The following is a 13,286-nucleotide window of genomic DNA, read 5'->3' as shown; positions in this document are numbered from 1 at the left end:
CACACACATTATAAATTGATTGAGATCACGTGACTGAAGTTATGGATCAATCCGAAACAGGTAATAATGTAGTATGGTAGCTACCTATCTCGATCACGTGAATCGAGCTTCGTCGATCGAATTATCAAAAGATCAAGGACTTCTGCCAAAGGTGCCTTAAATCGCAGATAGGCTACGGTTTTGAATCAGATACAAGTTTGTCACAGGTCGCCGTATACGGTACGCTTTTCGAACCGTGGACCAGTCCCAAAGTTGACGACGCAAGCTCAAGTTGTCCCTCCGCAATTATGGATTATGACGACGAAGATGAATATTCGCGTCCTTCTTTCTCGGGCTACAAGCGCAAACTCGAAGACATGAGCTCGTCTGATGATGACGAAGATTCGCGCCCATCATTTAGCTTCCGCGGGTTTCAACGAGCGTCATCCCGGTCGGAGTCGCCGCCTCCAACAATGGGGCTCGGGCGTGGCGCTGGACGCAACGCCTGGGGCAGCAACATGGGGAATAGGAATGCGGCCACATTGGGTTTCGGCCGGGGAAGTGCAGGAGAAGCAAATGGAAAGGGGAAAGGAGGCGGATCGATGCCGGCCCCGAACTCGTTTGCGGCTCGCATGATGGCCAAGATGGGTTATGTTGAGGGACAGGGTCTGGGTGCTAGCGGCCAGGGTATTGTCAACCCCGTGGAGGTACAAGTGCGGCCGCAGGGTGTTGGTTTGGGCGCCATACCGGAGAAAACAAAACAAGCCAAGGAGGAGGAAAAACGGCAAGCCGCCGCGCGGGGCGAGGTGGTGGTCGACAGCTCCGATGAAGAGCGCGAACGGCGACGCAGGCGCAAAGAAGCTCGTCAGCGAGAGGGACGCGGCACGCCATCCGCCGCACCGCCCAAGCCCCGGTTCCGCACTGTGCGGGAGCTGGAAGCCGAAGCGCAGGGCCTGGAGGTGCCCAATGTGCTCAAGTCGCTGGTCGACGCAACGGGCAAGGAGCAACGAGTCCTGACTTCCACGGCAGGATTGATGACCTCGGTACAATTTGTCAACAAGGAGGAAAGCGAGGCAATGAAGATTGCTCGGCGGGCCCGGCACGATCTGGAAGCATTTGTTGATGAATGGAAGGGATTGACAGAACGCAAGAAGTTTATTGAAATGGAGGAGACACAGGTGGTGGAGGAGATTGATGTTCGACGGGCGAAGGCGGAACAGTTGACGACGCTAGTGGCGGCGATTCAAGAGCTGGATATTGGCGATGTGCAAGACGACGTCGCAAAGCAATTCGAAGAAATCACGAGCAAGCTTGAATCGATCGAGTCCAAGTACCAAGACGTGCTGGACGAGTATCGAATATCGGACACGGCGGTTGCGGCAATACATCCCCTCTTCCGCCGGGCGGTTGAGAATTGGGAGCCGCTCAAAGACCCGTCGTATTTGGTCGACTGTATACGACGGGTGCACCCGTTGCTCACTCGCCGCCGCCAGGACGTCCCGGAATTCGAGGAATCAAGACGACAATCCACAACACCTTACGAGACAATGATCTACTCGATTTGGCTACCGCGCGTGCGCAGCGCGTTGCTCAACGACTGGTCCGTTCATGACCCGACTCCGGCAACGTCGCTCATCGTGGAGTGGAAGGAGGTAGTTCCGGAATTTGTCTACGCAGGCCTCCTGGACCAAGTCGTCGTGCCGAAGCTGAGCTCCGCCATCAAAGAATGGAAGCCCCGCAGCAGCCGGCGACACGGGTCATCCTCGGAGAGCTCACGCTTCCCGTGGTGGCTATTCAGCTGGCTGCAATACCTACCCGAGCGACACACCGACCCGCGCCAACCTACGGGACTGCTCTCAGATGTCAAGCGCAAGTTCCGCGCACTGCTGGATTCATGGGACCTCAGCAAGGGCGTCGTCGGCAGCATCGACCTGTGGAGGGAAGCACTCGGTCGCGAAGTATTCGACCAGGCACTTCAGACGCACCTCCTACCGCGGCTGGCACGGCACCTACGCGACCGGTTTGAGGTCAACCCGCAGGACCAGGACTTGGCTCCGCTGGAGCACGTGCTGCAATGGAAGGATCAATTCGCGCCCAAGGTGCTCGCTTTGCTACTCGTAGCAGAGTTCTTCCCCAAGTGGCACCGCATCCTGTACATCTGGCTGACGCACGACCCAAACTTCGAGGAGGTTGCCGAGTGGTTCACCTGGTGGCGCGGGCAGATCCCCTCAGAGCTCAACGAGATGGCCATCGTCGACGACGAGTGGACCAAGGGCCTGAAGATGATGGACGCCGCGGCGCAACTTGGCGACCGTGCCGCCGCGGAACTCCCTCCTCCGGAGAATGCGGATGTCTCCGCATCTACAACAACTCCTCACCCATCAGAAAAAGAAAGGAAGAAAAAGAAAGAAGAGCAGAAGAAGAAAAAAGCACATCCCCCCGTCCACGAAGAGGTCGCATTCAAAGACGTCGTCGAAGAGTGGTGCTCAGAGCAAGGCCTCATCCTTGTGCCCCTGCGAGAAGCCCATCCGCAGAACGGGCAGCCTCTTTTCCGGATCACCGCCAGTGCGACGGGCAAAGGTGGCGTTGTGGTTTTCTTGCGTGGAGATGTCGTTTGGGTTCAGAATCGCAAGGCGAAGGATGTGTGGGAGCCGACGGCGTTGGATGATGGGTTGATTGCCAGGGCTGAGGGACGGTAGTTCTGTTGTTACTAACGCGTTCCGTCTAAAATACCTTAACTTCATGGGAACAATGATAATAGAGATTCTTTTTGGTAATGTATGTACATGCATGTTGGGGGAAAAAAAAAAAATACAGGTAGAAGAAATAACACCATGCAATGCTCATCAATTAAAAAGAGCTATGCAACCAGAACACATGTCACATCTCATTCATTAACCTTTGGCATTATACTTCTCATTGAACGCATTGACAGCTGAAGAATCGTTAGTAAAAGTACACTATGAAACCGCGTGAAGGGAGTTCCTACCAATAGCAATCTGTTTATACAGCCAGTTCCTCGCCGCCTCCTGCTCGACGGGAATAAACGGACCATTCGCACCGCCCTTGAGTGTGATGCTCATGCCCGTGCGCTCCTTGGAGATGCGCTGGATCTCCGTCAACTTGATGTCCCACTCCGACCGCAGCTTGTTGGCCCGCAGCAACATGATGTGGTTGTACGTGAGCATGACGATCATGTCGCGGCCCGGGAGCTCGAGGTGCGCGATGTAGTCCTCGTCAAAGTACTTGCCATCGTCCGCCGTCTTGAGCCAGAACTGGCCCAGCGCCTCACGCTGCGAGTACGGGCGGACGATGCCGTCCATCCCGATGAATCGCGTGAGACGCACACGCTCGAGGCCGTCGGAGTCGAAGACTGTTGTCGTATTGCGGACGCCTTCTGCAAGGTCTGTTTTACTCGTTAGGGAAGGATGAACACTGGAATAGCAGGTATGGGAGAACTTACTGGATGCGAGGTCAAAGGCTCCAATAGCAGGCTTGGTCACCACGCCGAGAACTCCTTTGCCAACGCCCTTCATGAATCCCTGGAAGCCTTCCTTTTCTGCGCCCTCGAGTGGATGGCGCGCCAGACCGCCAATGCCACTGACGATGCTCGTAGCAAAGGCGTTGCCGCCCTGCGTCACCCCGTACAGGGCATGCTTGGGTCGGTTGCGCGCTTTGGCCATGCGTCGCTGGGCCTGGAATTCCTTGTCGAGGGTTGCAGCCGCCAAGCCCTTGGACAGACTGCCCGTGATCTTGGTGATACTGTCCGACAGTCCGAACACCGACTTCTTGACGAAGCTCGAGGCGCCTTTGGCAATGCCGACACCCAGGTCCTGAGGTCGATCGGCGACCAAGCCTTGGTACGGCTCGTAGAAAAAGTCTGCCACGCCGGAACTGACCGTATTGAAGAGGCCCACGGGGTTTCCAATGACATCGGCGGAGCCCAGCACCACGTGGATCTGGTTCAGGAACTCCTGGGTGTAATGCTTCTTGATGTTGGAGATGAGCAAGGGAATTGACACCTTAGCATTCTCCAACATCAGCGCATTCATTTTGATCGGCGCATCGTTGACATTGCCCACGGACATCGTCATCACGTTGATAAAGAACATCAACGGGTTCGACGGCTCAAGCTTGTCTTCCGCATTCACCCGCTCCGTCCGCATGAACGAAATATCCAGCTGCATTGGTTGCAGGTGCAACAACTCAAAGTACACATCCTGCTGCGCCTGCTCGTACTTGGGCTCCGGAATGTCCAGAGTCTCGTCGCACAGTGTTCCTTCCTGCTCTTCAGACCACGAAGCACCCGGCACCTTTGCAAACTCCAGCATGGCAAACACAAAGTCTTCGTCCAGCTCGAGCGTCATCTGCTGGAGAAGCAAGGTCGCGTACTTGATGTACAGCACACCGTAAGAATCGTCTTTGACTCTCGTGATCATGCTGTTGAAGATTGGATGAGACTCCATCTCCTTCCCGGTCTTTGGCACCACACTAGGGTAGAGCAGGATCGGGTAGATTCCACCGTACAACTGGTTGTCGATCTGAATCCACTTGATCGTGGTATTCAGCGTCTGATAAAGATTCGATTCCCGCAGCTTGATCTCGATTTCACGGAATGTGCAGTACAGTAGTTCCTTCATGTGTTGATTGACCAGGGAGATGCCAACGCCGCTCAGGCGAAGCTGTGCCTTGAAGGTGATGTCTGAATCTTCTTCCTTGACCTCAAATCCTGTACTTGTGGCAACGCTTGTCTGCGACGTCTGGCCCGATTTCTGTTTGTATAAGCTCTTGGACGCCTTGTAGTTGGACAATACCAAGGTCTGGGTGGGGCCTTCGGCGACGATGTTGAGGTCAATGATCTTCTGGCTACTACTGCCCGGGGCCACTGGTACTCTCATGGGAATGAGATTGCCGATTTCAGCAAGCCGAACATGTCTTTCCTTTCCGTTGCAGGTCAACACCAGCGACTTGCTTTTTGCGGCAGGATAGTCCCAGGCATATGGCATGATACTGCGAGGCGGGAGCCGGTAACGGATTGGACGCCAGCCGCTGCGGTCGTCAACCTCATCCTCCTCGAGGTTAGGGTTGGATTGATAGAACAAGAATTCCATGTCGCTCTCGTTCCGCATGGAAAACGGCCAATGTTTGTTCTCCAGATTGAAATGGATGAAGATCGTCGCGCCCTCCATCACCACTTCAGCTTTGATTAGCCTCTGCCGTTGATTGGCTTTGGCCAGTTTGACGTAGACCGTGCCAACGTCCGCGATGTTGAACGGCGACGACCACTGATTATTGACTCCAGGAAAGCAGAGACATAGTTGCTTCTCAGGGACGCGGCGCAGGAACTTGAGCGGGACGAGGTCGCCGGCCTTCATGTGGATCACGTCAGATGTCCCTGGTTCCCGGACCTGCAGATCCTCGTGCAGCTTGTTCTTGAGGATGAACCGAGGCGTGATCGTGACCACCTTGGTCAACTTGTACTTGCCCTGCCCTTCAGCAACGGACACCCCGGCTCTGAACTCTGCCCGACCGTTTTCTGAAGGAACCACGACCTCAAAGGTGCTACCGATGGCATCGAAACTTTGCGGTTTACTCCATTGAGAGTTTCCGATTCTCAACATTGACCGGTTCTTTTGGTCGTCTGTTGGGTAGGAGTACATGTAGGGTTTCGCACGTCCATCTTCCGATTCGGTCCCGATACCCTGGCCAGCCGATGATCGCGACTGCAGGAAGGACTTGTGCTGGATGTCTAGGTTGAGGCCGGTCTTGTTCAGGATGACGTATGGACTGTAAACGCTGACTTTGAAGGCGCCTCCACTGTCTGGGATATTGAAGTAGTGAAGCTTCAGCCGCAACCGCCGGCCACGGTCGTCTCGCGACCTTTCGTCTCTCAGCAACAGTGTGTCCTCACGTCGAAAGTCCGATCCATTGCCGTTAATGATGGCAAATTCGCTTTGCCTGAAGATCGCATCCTCCAGATCAATGCTGAGGAGAAGCAAATGTGACAAGTCCACAACATGGACGGGACTAACACCACCCTTTCGGAGGAAGTTTGTCCAGTCCTTGCGCGTGTTCTTATCATAGATGCGGTACCTGAAGTCGTACGGCAGCAGATTCTGGATCTCCACTGGAGCAGAAAGGCGCAGCCTCATGTGAGGGTAGTGATTAATAATGGGATCATTGCGGTCGAATGTGGCATTGAGCTGGAAGTAGAAGGAAGGCAACCCTTGCCCAGCCTCCCCGCGACAGGCAATCGTCCGTGTTGGCCGTCGCAGCAAATCCTTCCAGTACAGCTGCTCCGCGGACCAGTCGTAACCAAAGCCAGGATCCGGACGGACAAGCAACTGGTGCATATACGCTGATCCCACCGGAGCTGGTCGACTTTGACCCGGCAAAATCTTTTCGATTTTGAGAAGATGCCCATCATCAGGGCTGTAAACACCCATCTCCACTGGTATCTGCGTATTGTTCTCGAGCAGCAATGGCGAACGGAAGGTGATGTGCTTCACGTTATCCGCGCCTAGCTGGACATCGACAAGAAGTTTGTGCAGCACGCGGTCCTTCTTCGGCTTCAGATTGTATAGTGTCTCCCCTTCGCGAATGACGGGAATGTTGTTGATGCTGTCGAAGCCGCTACCTTCCAGCTGGATTCCAATCCGACCAGCGTTGCCCTCGGGAGTGAGATGCTCACGCATCGCTGTGGCTTCCTCGAATCGCCACGGGTATTCCTCACCGTCGCTCAGTTTGGCAGCCGGTGCACCTTCGGATGTAGCATCCGCCCAGACACGAAGGTCAAAACCGGTGTAATTTCGGATACGATATGGAGCATCGGCGCCACGTGGCTTCGAGAGAACATCCTCGTCTGTCTTCAAGAATTGGAACGACTTTGACGCGAGCGCAATAGTCGCAGAAGTGACAGTCAGCTCCAAAGTTTTGTGGGAGTAGGCGTCAATTGATAGAACATCCGGGTGGAGATCCTTGGACACGTGGAAACCCAACTGCCATGGCTCAATCAGGGGTTCCCACGCAGACTTTGAGAAGTTGTAGACATTGATTAACGTATCAATTTTCATATCTGCGTTCATCGTGGATGACCAGTCTCGAACGTCGACGTTGAATTTGTCAACAGTCCAATCGAACAGTGGCAGTTCATGGAGGTCGCCAATGAGAATCACTCGGATGCCATCGACTTGAGCGCTCAGCTCTTCATGTCTGATGATTCCGGACTGTTGAGGAGCTCGTCTCTGATCGGGAGCTAGCGAACCGCGCGTGGATACGGACGGTTTTGATTTGCCTCCCAGGGTCGACCGTCTTCTGGACTTCTTGTCGCCCGTGATCTCTTTCAATTTCTGAGGTTCATCCGTACCGTGAGCCTCGTATCTCTTGTTTCTCATTTCAGACACCTTGTTCATGATCTGGAGAGCGATCAAGATGTCTCGAAGAGACAGACGCAGAACAAGAGGTTCCAAGTGCATATCTATGCTCGTGGACGCCACGCCGTTTTCCTTAGGACGACTGTCGACGGAAATGTCCAATGTAAAATCATCGAGAATCCGGAGCCTGCTTGTCTCGAATTTGTCCATTCGGCACAAGAACATGCCGACCTTGTTGATCTGGAGCGTTGATATATTCTGGTGGGAAAACAAGAGTTGCTTCGTCCCAAGAACGATCGCTTCAGTATTAGCGATTGTTGGATTGGCGATGAGAATAATCTGAGCATCCACGATGTCTGCCCTGAATGACATAGTTGTCTGGCTCTGGGACGCCGTATCCGTTTGTGGCGGCGAGACTGGACTCTTGCTCACACTTGTCCCTGGGCTGGACGTTGAGTCGGACTCGTCGGCCCTGTCATCAGACTCCTCGATGGCAAGGGGCTCCTCTCCTGCAGCAAATGCTTCGCTTGCAAACGACTGCAGCGCCATCAAATAATCCAAAGCGAAGATAATCCGTGGACTGTCAATGGTGCACATGACGATCATATGCCTGCTCGGTCCAGGAGACATGGAGATACTAGCTATGAACTGCTGCTGGACATCATTGTTGATAAGCGACATGATCTTCCGGAACTTGTTGACCTCATGCGAGCGACTGTCGCGGATGGAGAACGAATGGATCAGGAGTTCGGACTCCAGAGCACCGTCACTCAGCATGCGCACCTTCACCCTGGTGTCGTTCAATGCGAACTTGGAGAGGCTCGACGACTCCACGGGCCCGACCGGCTGGCCTTCCTTGCCCATGATCAGCTCCAACCCAATGCTATCGGTTCTGAAAATCATGTCTAGCTTCACCCATGTGTCTTGGTCAGGATCCAGTTCCGGATTCTGCGCAGTGGAAGTTTGCTGCTCCTTGGGTTCCGAAGGCCTCTCTGGCTGTGCCGTGACCACTGTTGGAAGCGATTCAATCGCTTCTAGCTTCTGCTGCTCAACGTCCGGCGTAAATGCAGCTGGAACCGCCTTTGAAATCTCGAGTAAGAACCTCAACTGAGCCTGGGAGATTCGCAGGTTGATCGGAGACATTGATCCTTCAACTTCGATGTCAGGCCGTGGATTATCTGGTTGATGTTCGAGATAGCAGATGGTGAAATCTAGATTGACTGTCTGAATTATCTCCAACTCCTCGTGTAAGCCATCATCGAAGTAGAAGTCAGAAGTTAGACGAATATTGCGAATTCCAGTCGTAATCACGTTGACTGCTGGACTGCCTTTGCGGTCATCGAGAGGGACGAAGGTGTTGCTCGCGTAGATCTCACCGAGATTGGCGGTGATCGTGTCGCGTGAGCGGCCATGCGCCTTGATTCGTGGAAAGACAACGATAGGGGCTCTGACTACGATATCAAACCGCATTCGTGAGGCATTCTCCTGCAGCTGAGTCGCTTGGTTGGCAGCTGCCTGACGAGCAGCATTGAAAATGGCCTGCATCTTGCCAAATTTTACCAGGAAGTTGACGATCTTCCTGTAGGGCTCCTCCAAGAAGTTGATTTTGACCGACCCTGATCTTAGATAGACCTCCGAATCAAACCCAGGATAGTCTGCGGAGTCGGGATCGAACGTTTGGTACTTGAAATCGGCGAAATTCTCCCCTTCTATGGTCAAAAGTCTCCGTAGTGCCGATTCTTCCGAAGCACCAGTGTTGACATCATCGATTAACGTGAGGCTCCCGATTCTGGATTGAATCTGCATGGTTTTACCGACAAGGAAGATGCCAACATCCGCAGTATTCAAGCCGAGGGTCGCCAGCCTGATACCGTCATTGTTCAGTATGAATGCGATACTCTTCAGGTTGGACCGGATTCGAAGTTTTCCAGCCTCCTGGGATTGAGAAGCTTCCTCCTGCTCGTAAAGTTCCTCGCTTCTATCCTGTGCTGGCTGTGGAGGCTCTGCGGGCTGATCGTGATTGGAAAACGTCAGGAGTATGAAATCCAGTAGCGTCAGGAGCGTCCGCCTCGTGACAACGACATTGATTGTTGATACCGCAATATCGATAATTGTATTGATGCCCTCGTAGGTTGAATAGAACTCCGGGGACTCGGGTTTGACGCGAATGAATTTCAGGTTGAAGAGATCTTTGTCTTGCTCGGCATCGAAACCCTTAGAGGAGATGATTTGTTTGAATTCAGGGGCCGGGTTTTCTTCAATATAGTCGTCGACGCTAAGGGACTTGAGCAGCAGCTCAGCAACCATATCGTATGCGCGCAAGTAATAGTCCAAATAGAATCCTTCAGCCACCAACTCGGCGAGGAGTTGATCGGGCTTCTCTTCCTTGGGATCAGCCTTGAACAACGAACCGCGCAGCTTCCCAACAGTGAATTTGAACTCGAATTCCCTTTTTTGTAGGCTAACAGGCCGCTTTTTCTCGCGCTCTGCATTTTGACGCTGCTGCGATTCTTCCGTGTCAGATTCATCCATGAGCGGTATCTCTCTGACTGCGGAGGGCTGCAAAGAGGCGGATCGCGCTCGCGTAGCCGTAGTGACGGAAACGGCGCTTACAGCCCGCGGCCGAGTGGCAATAGTGGATTCGGACTCGGTTTCGTTGAAGCGAGGGATGGCAATGTCGATGAGTTTCATCAAGTTCTTGTACTTTTTATCTGACATCGACGCATGCAGCTCGGGGAGATGGCCTGAGACGCGAGTCCGGGTGAGCTCCGTTGAGTTGGGAACGATACACAACTCAAGTACGAAGTCCATGTTGATGCGGTCGATGATATGCAGGTTCTTGGAAGGTACATCGGCAGTTAGCTGCGCTTTTGACTCCTCTACGCCAGGTCCGATAAGCAGCTGGGTCGAGTCCAGCTTGATGAGGAACTTGTCGTATAGGAGATCCTCAAGTTGCTGATAATCTTCTTCTTCATACTGTCTCTTCTGTTTTGACTGAAGTTCCTTCATCGTTTCACGATCGACCAACTCACTGTTGACCCGGATGTGGCCTGCATCAAGGACCAAGCAGGTGGCAGACGGCTCTCTGAGGTTCTCAGGGATGATGATGAGCGGCGCGTGGAGATCAAACTGGGCATCGATCTTGCGGTGCTCTTCAAGAGCATATTCGAGCCCTGCTCTTGTTTGCTGCCTGATTTCTTCGACTGTTGCGCCTGCGCTGTCCAGGAGAGCTCCGATAGATTCCATGTGCCGCTCAGGAGGCTGGAAGAATTTGACTACTTCAACCACGAACTTGGGGTTGTAGATCACTTCGATACTCTTGAGCTTGGCTTTGATGGCAGTGTCCGCGTCGCTTTCAAGGGGATTCTGCTCCACCTGCAGATGGAACAGACTGTCTTCTTCCGCCGAATCCTCGACTCCTCCCTCCGCTTCTAGATGCTGGGACCTGACGGACTCGGTCTCGTTCGGCTCGACGTCAGCACCTTTAACTCGGACAATTTGAGGGAAAAGGCTTTCCGGCGTTGTGCCGTCGTAAACTCTCAGCGCGCCAAGATCAAGATCAACGAGAAACGAATCTGGTCGTTGCAGTGCCTTGGCTCTGAAATTGTCAAAGACCAATCGCATGACTTCAGTCGCAGCACCATGTGGATCGCGTTTCAAAGTTAGACTGCCCGATCGGAGACTAGAGTTGACCTGTATCTTGACGGATTCTCGAGGCAGATCGATAGCCTCGGCAAGGGCCTTCTTCTCGTCCCAGTCAATTGCATTGTAGAGCTCCTGACGCTGCTCTTCTGTCATCGTCTCCTGTTCGTCTTCCTGCTTCTTCGTACCCCAGATCCATTCAGTCCATGTCTGGGCGCGCTGGGCCTTTTTGATGCCAACGTTCTCTTTTCGCAGCTGGTTCCTCGCAAGAGATCGCCAAAAGCGAAGGTCTTCGTAGGTGTACTTCCTCTCTAGTCGATCCATTTCCGAGAGTTCGTCTGCCGTCAACGTATCTTCTCTCTTCTTCCTCTTGAAGAGATCTATATAGGCGATTCGATCATCTCGCCGTTCCTTGATGTAGTCCCATGTCCAACGTCGATTGCGCTCGTGGATCTTTCTCAGAACGGCATGGCCTGCGAATTGGAACCAGGCCCGCGGGTCTTCCTTGGGCGTTGATGTTGGCCGGTACTTCTTGTGCTCCTGGTGCCGGATGAAGTAGTGGAACAAGTCGACCAACATCAAGGCGTCCCGGTACTGATCACTGTCAAGCACGAACCCGAGTTCGTCGAACAGTAGCCGGGTCCGCATTCTGGGGCGGTCTAGCTTGCCCGTCTTGTCCATTTCAAGGCCAGCGCGGCCGTTGACAGGACGAAGGATGTACTGGTTCTTCTCATCAAGCGCGATCCCGTCCCTCAGTTTCTCAATGAGCTCATCGCGACTAATTCCCTGAGCCTCTGCACCGAATCCAGTACCGCGACCTGTTCCCAAGAGCTCCGCATCCGTATTCCAATAAATCGCAAGAGCGCCGAGAGTGGCCAACTTGTGCGCGGTCCCTGATGTCGACTGGATAAAGGTTGGGCGCCATTCCGCGTCGGTGCTGACGGCGCTGAGCTCTTGGAGAGTCACGCCGACGGCGAACGGATGTCCGGGAGATGCGATGGAGTCCTCGTAGCGGATATGCACATTCCTAATGGATATCTGCAGGTTATCGACAATGGCGGTTATAAAGCTTTGGGTGAAGCTCTGATTCCGCCGTTGTTCTTCCTGTGTCATTCCCTCTGCATTCCGCTCTCGAATCAGTTCGGCGCTCTCCAGTCTTTCCATCTTGATGGCATGCGCCCGGTTCTCCTCCTCTTCCGGATCGTAATCCACATCTTCCTTGGGTGCGGCCAAAAGGAAGACATCTTCGATATCGATCTTGACTGGCTTGCCTCGTAGGTTCGACCAGGGTATGGACAGCGTCAACTCTCCGAGATGACCTTCGACGACGTTCAGGGGCAGGCGGAGTTGATCAAGGGCCTCGCGGCGCAGCTCCAGGTTATGCAGCTTGACATCTCCGGACCAAATTCCGATGTTCAGTTGTTTGGCGTCAAAGTTCTTGACGTACATGCCCAGGAAGCGGTTGAGGAGGTTTGCGACGACACCCTCCAACATGGTGGGCAATTCGGCGGCCGTGACCCAGGCCTGGGACTATCGTTGCGGTCGCAATATTTTGTGGTGTCGACGCAGAGTTCCGGACGATCGATCTAGTACAGCACGGGTGGCATATCAACCGTCTGCTTTGTTCTGACTTTACGACTTAGCATGAGGGGTCGTCGGAGAAAGGCACACTCGGCTCACCAACTGCAGCGGCATGCGAAATGCCTTAATTCAGTCGTGCCAGGGAAGATCTTCCATTTGATCGCGCCGGTTTTCGAGCGCGAGTTCCTATGCAGCACTGTTTCAGTTGGGCTGATTCGGCATGCAAATCGATCTGGCAGAAACGACGCTCGATGAGAACTGGAGCCCGACAGCTCTCTAGAACCCAGCGGCGGGACACAGCTCTGCGCTTCACGAAACTGCTGGACGCGCAATTGATCGATTTACCGCAGACAACACTGGAGCCGGATCGTAAATGAATTTCTGGATTGAGATATTTTGCTGGTTTTGTCTGGTTCGGCCGGGGATGGTGAGCAAGCCGGAGCCGGAGCTGTGACGTCGTCTCTTGGCTGATCTCGCCTCCGTGCCAACCCCGTTTCGCTCTCTTGGAAACGGCAGAAACAAGGTCGCATCAGCTAATGGATCGACGGTAGGCGTCGTCTGCTCTGCGTAATTACACTATTCACCCAGAGTCGCTAGTTATCTGTTTCACGTTCTACCGTCCTGTCCCAGTGGGCATGACATAGCTAAAGTACTTCGCACAGTGTGTGTCGCATGTGAAAAATTTTTCCGTCTATCTTTGATTGGAGCTAC

At 53.6% G+C, this 13,286-nt stretch overlaps 2 protein-coding genes across 2 annotated transcripts; one reads left to right on the top strand and one right to left on the bottom strand.

Annotated features, from left to right (window-relative positions):
- Window positions 1-287: 287 nt before the first annotated feature.
- On the top strand, window positions 288-2,678 carry VTN49DRAFT_8070 (uncharacterized protein; the record flags this gene model as incomplete). Its single annotated transcript, XM_069416410.1, has 1 exon — window positions 288-2,678. The coding sequence occupies one exon, from the start codon at window positions 288-290 to the stop codon at window positions 2,676-2,678; it is 2,391 nt and encodes a 796-aa protein (XP_069271775.1).
- A 195-nt stretch (window positions 2,679-2,873) lies between these two features.
- On the bottom strand, window positions 2,874-12,488 carry VTN49DRAFT_8069 (uncharacterized protein; the record flags this gene model as incomplete). The annotated part of the gene is made up of 3 exons (XM_069416408.1): window positions 2,874-2,914; window positions 2,969-3,385; window positions 3,443-12,488. The coding sequence occupies 3 exons, from the start codon at window positions 12,486-12,488 to the stop codon at window positions 2,874-2,876; spliced, it is 9,504 nt and encodes a 3,167-aa protein (XP_069271774.1).
- Between the last annotated feature and the right edge of the window lie 798 nt (window positions 12,489-13,286).

The sequence above is a fragment of the Thermomyces lanuginosus genome, assembly GCF_041956635.1.
Source record: "Thermomyces lanuginosus strain ATCC 200065 unplaced genomic scaffold VTN49scaffold_8, whole genome shotgun sequence".
Taxonomy (NCBI): Eukaryota; Fungi; Ascomycota; class Eurotiomycetes; order Eurotiales; family Trichocomaceae; genus Thermomyces; species Thermomyces lanuginosus.
This window is presented reverse-complemented; position numbering and strand designations above follow the sequence as displayed.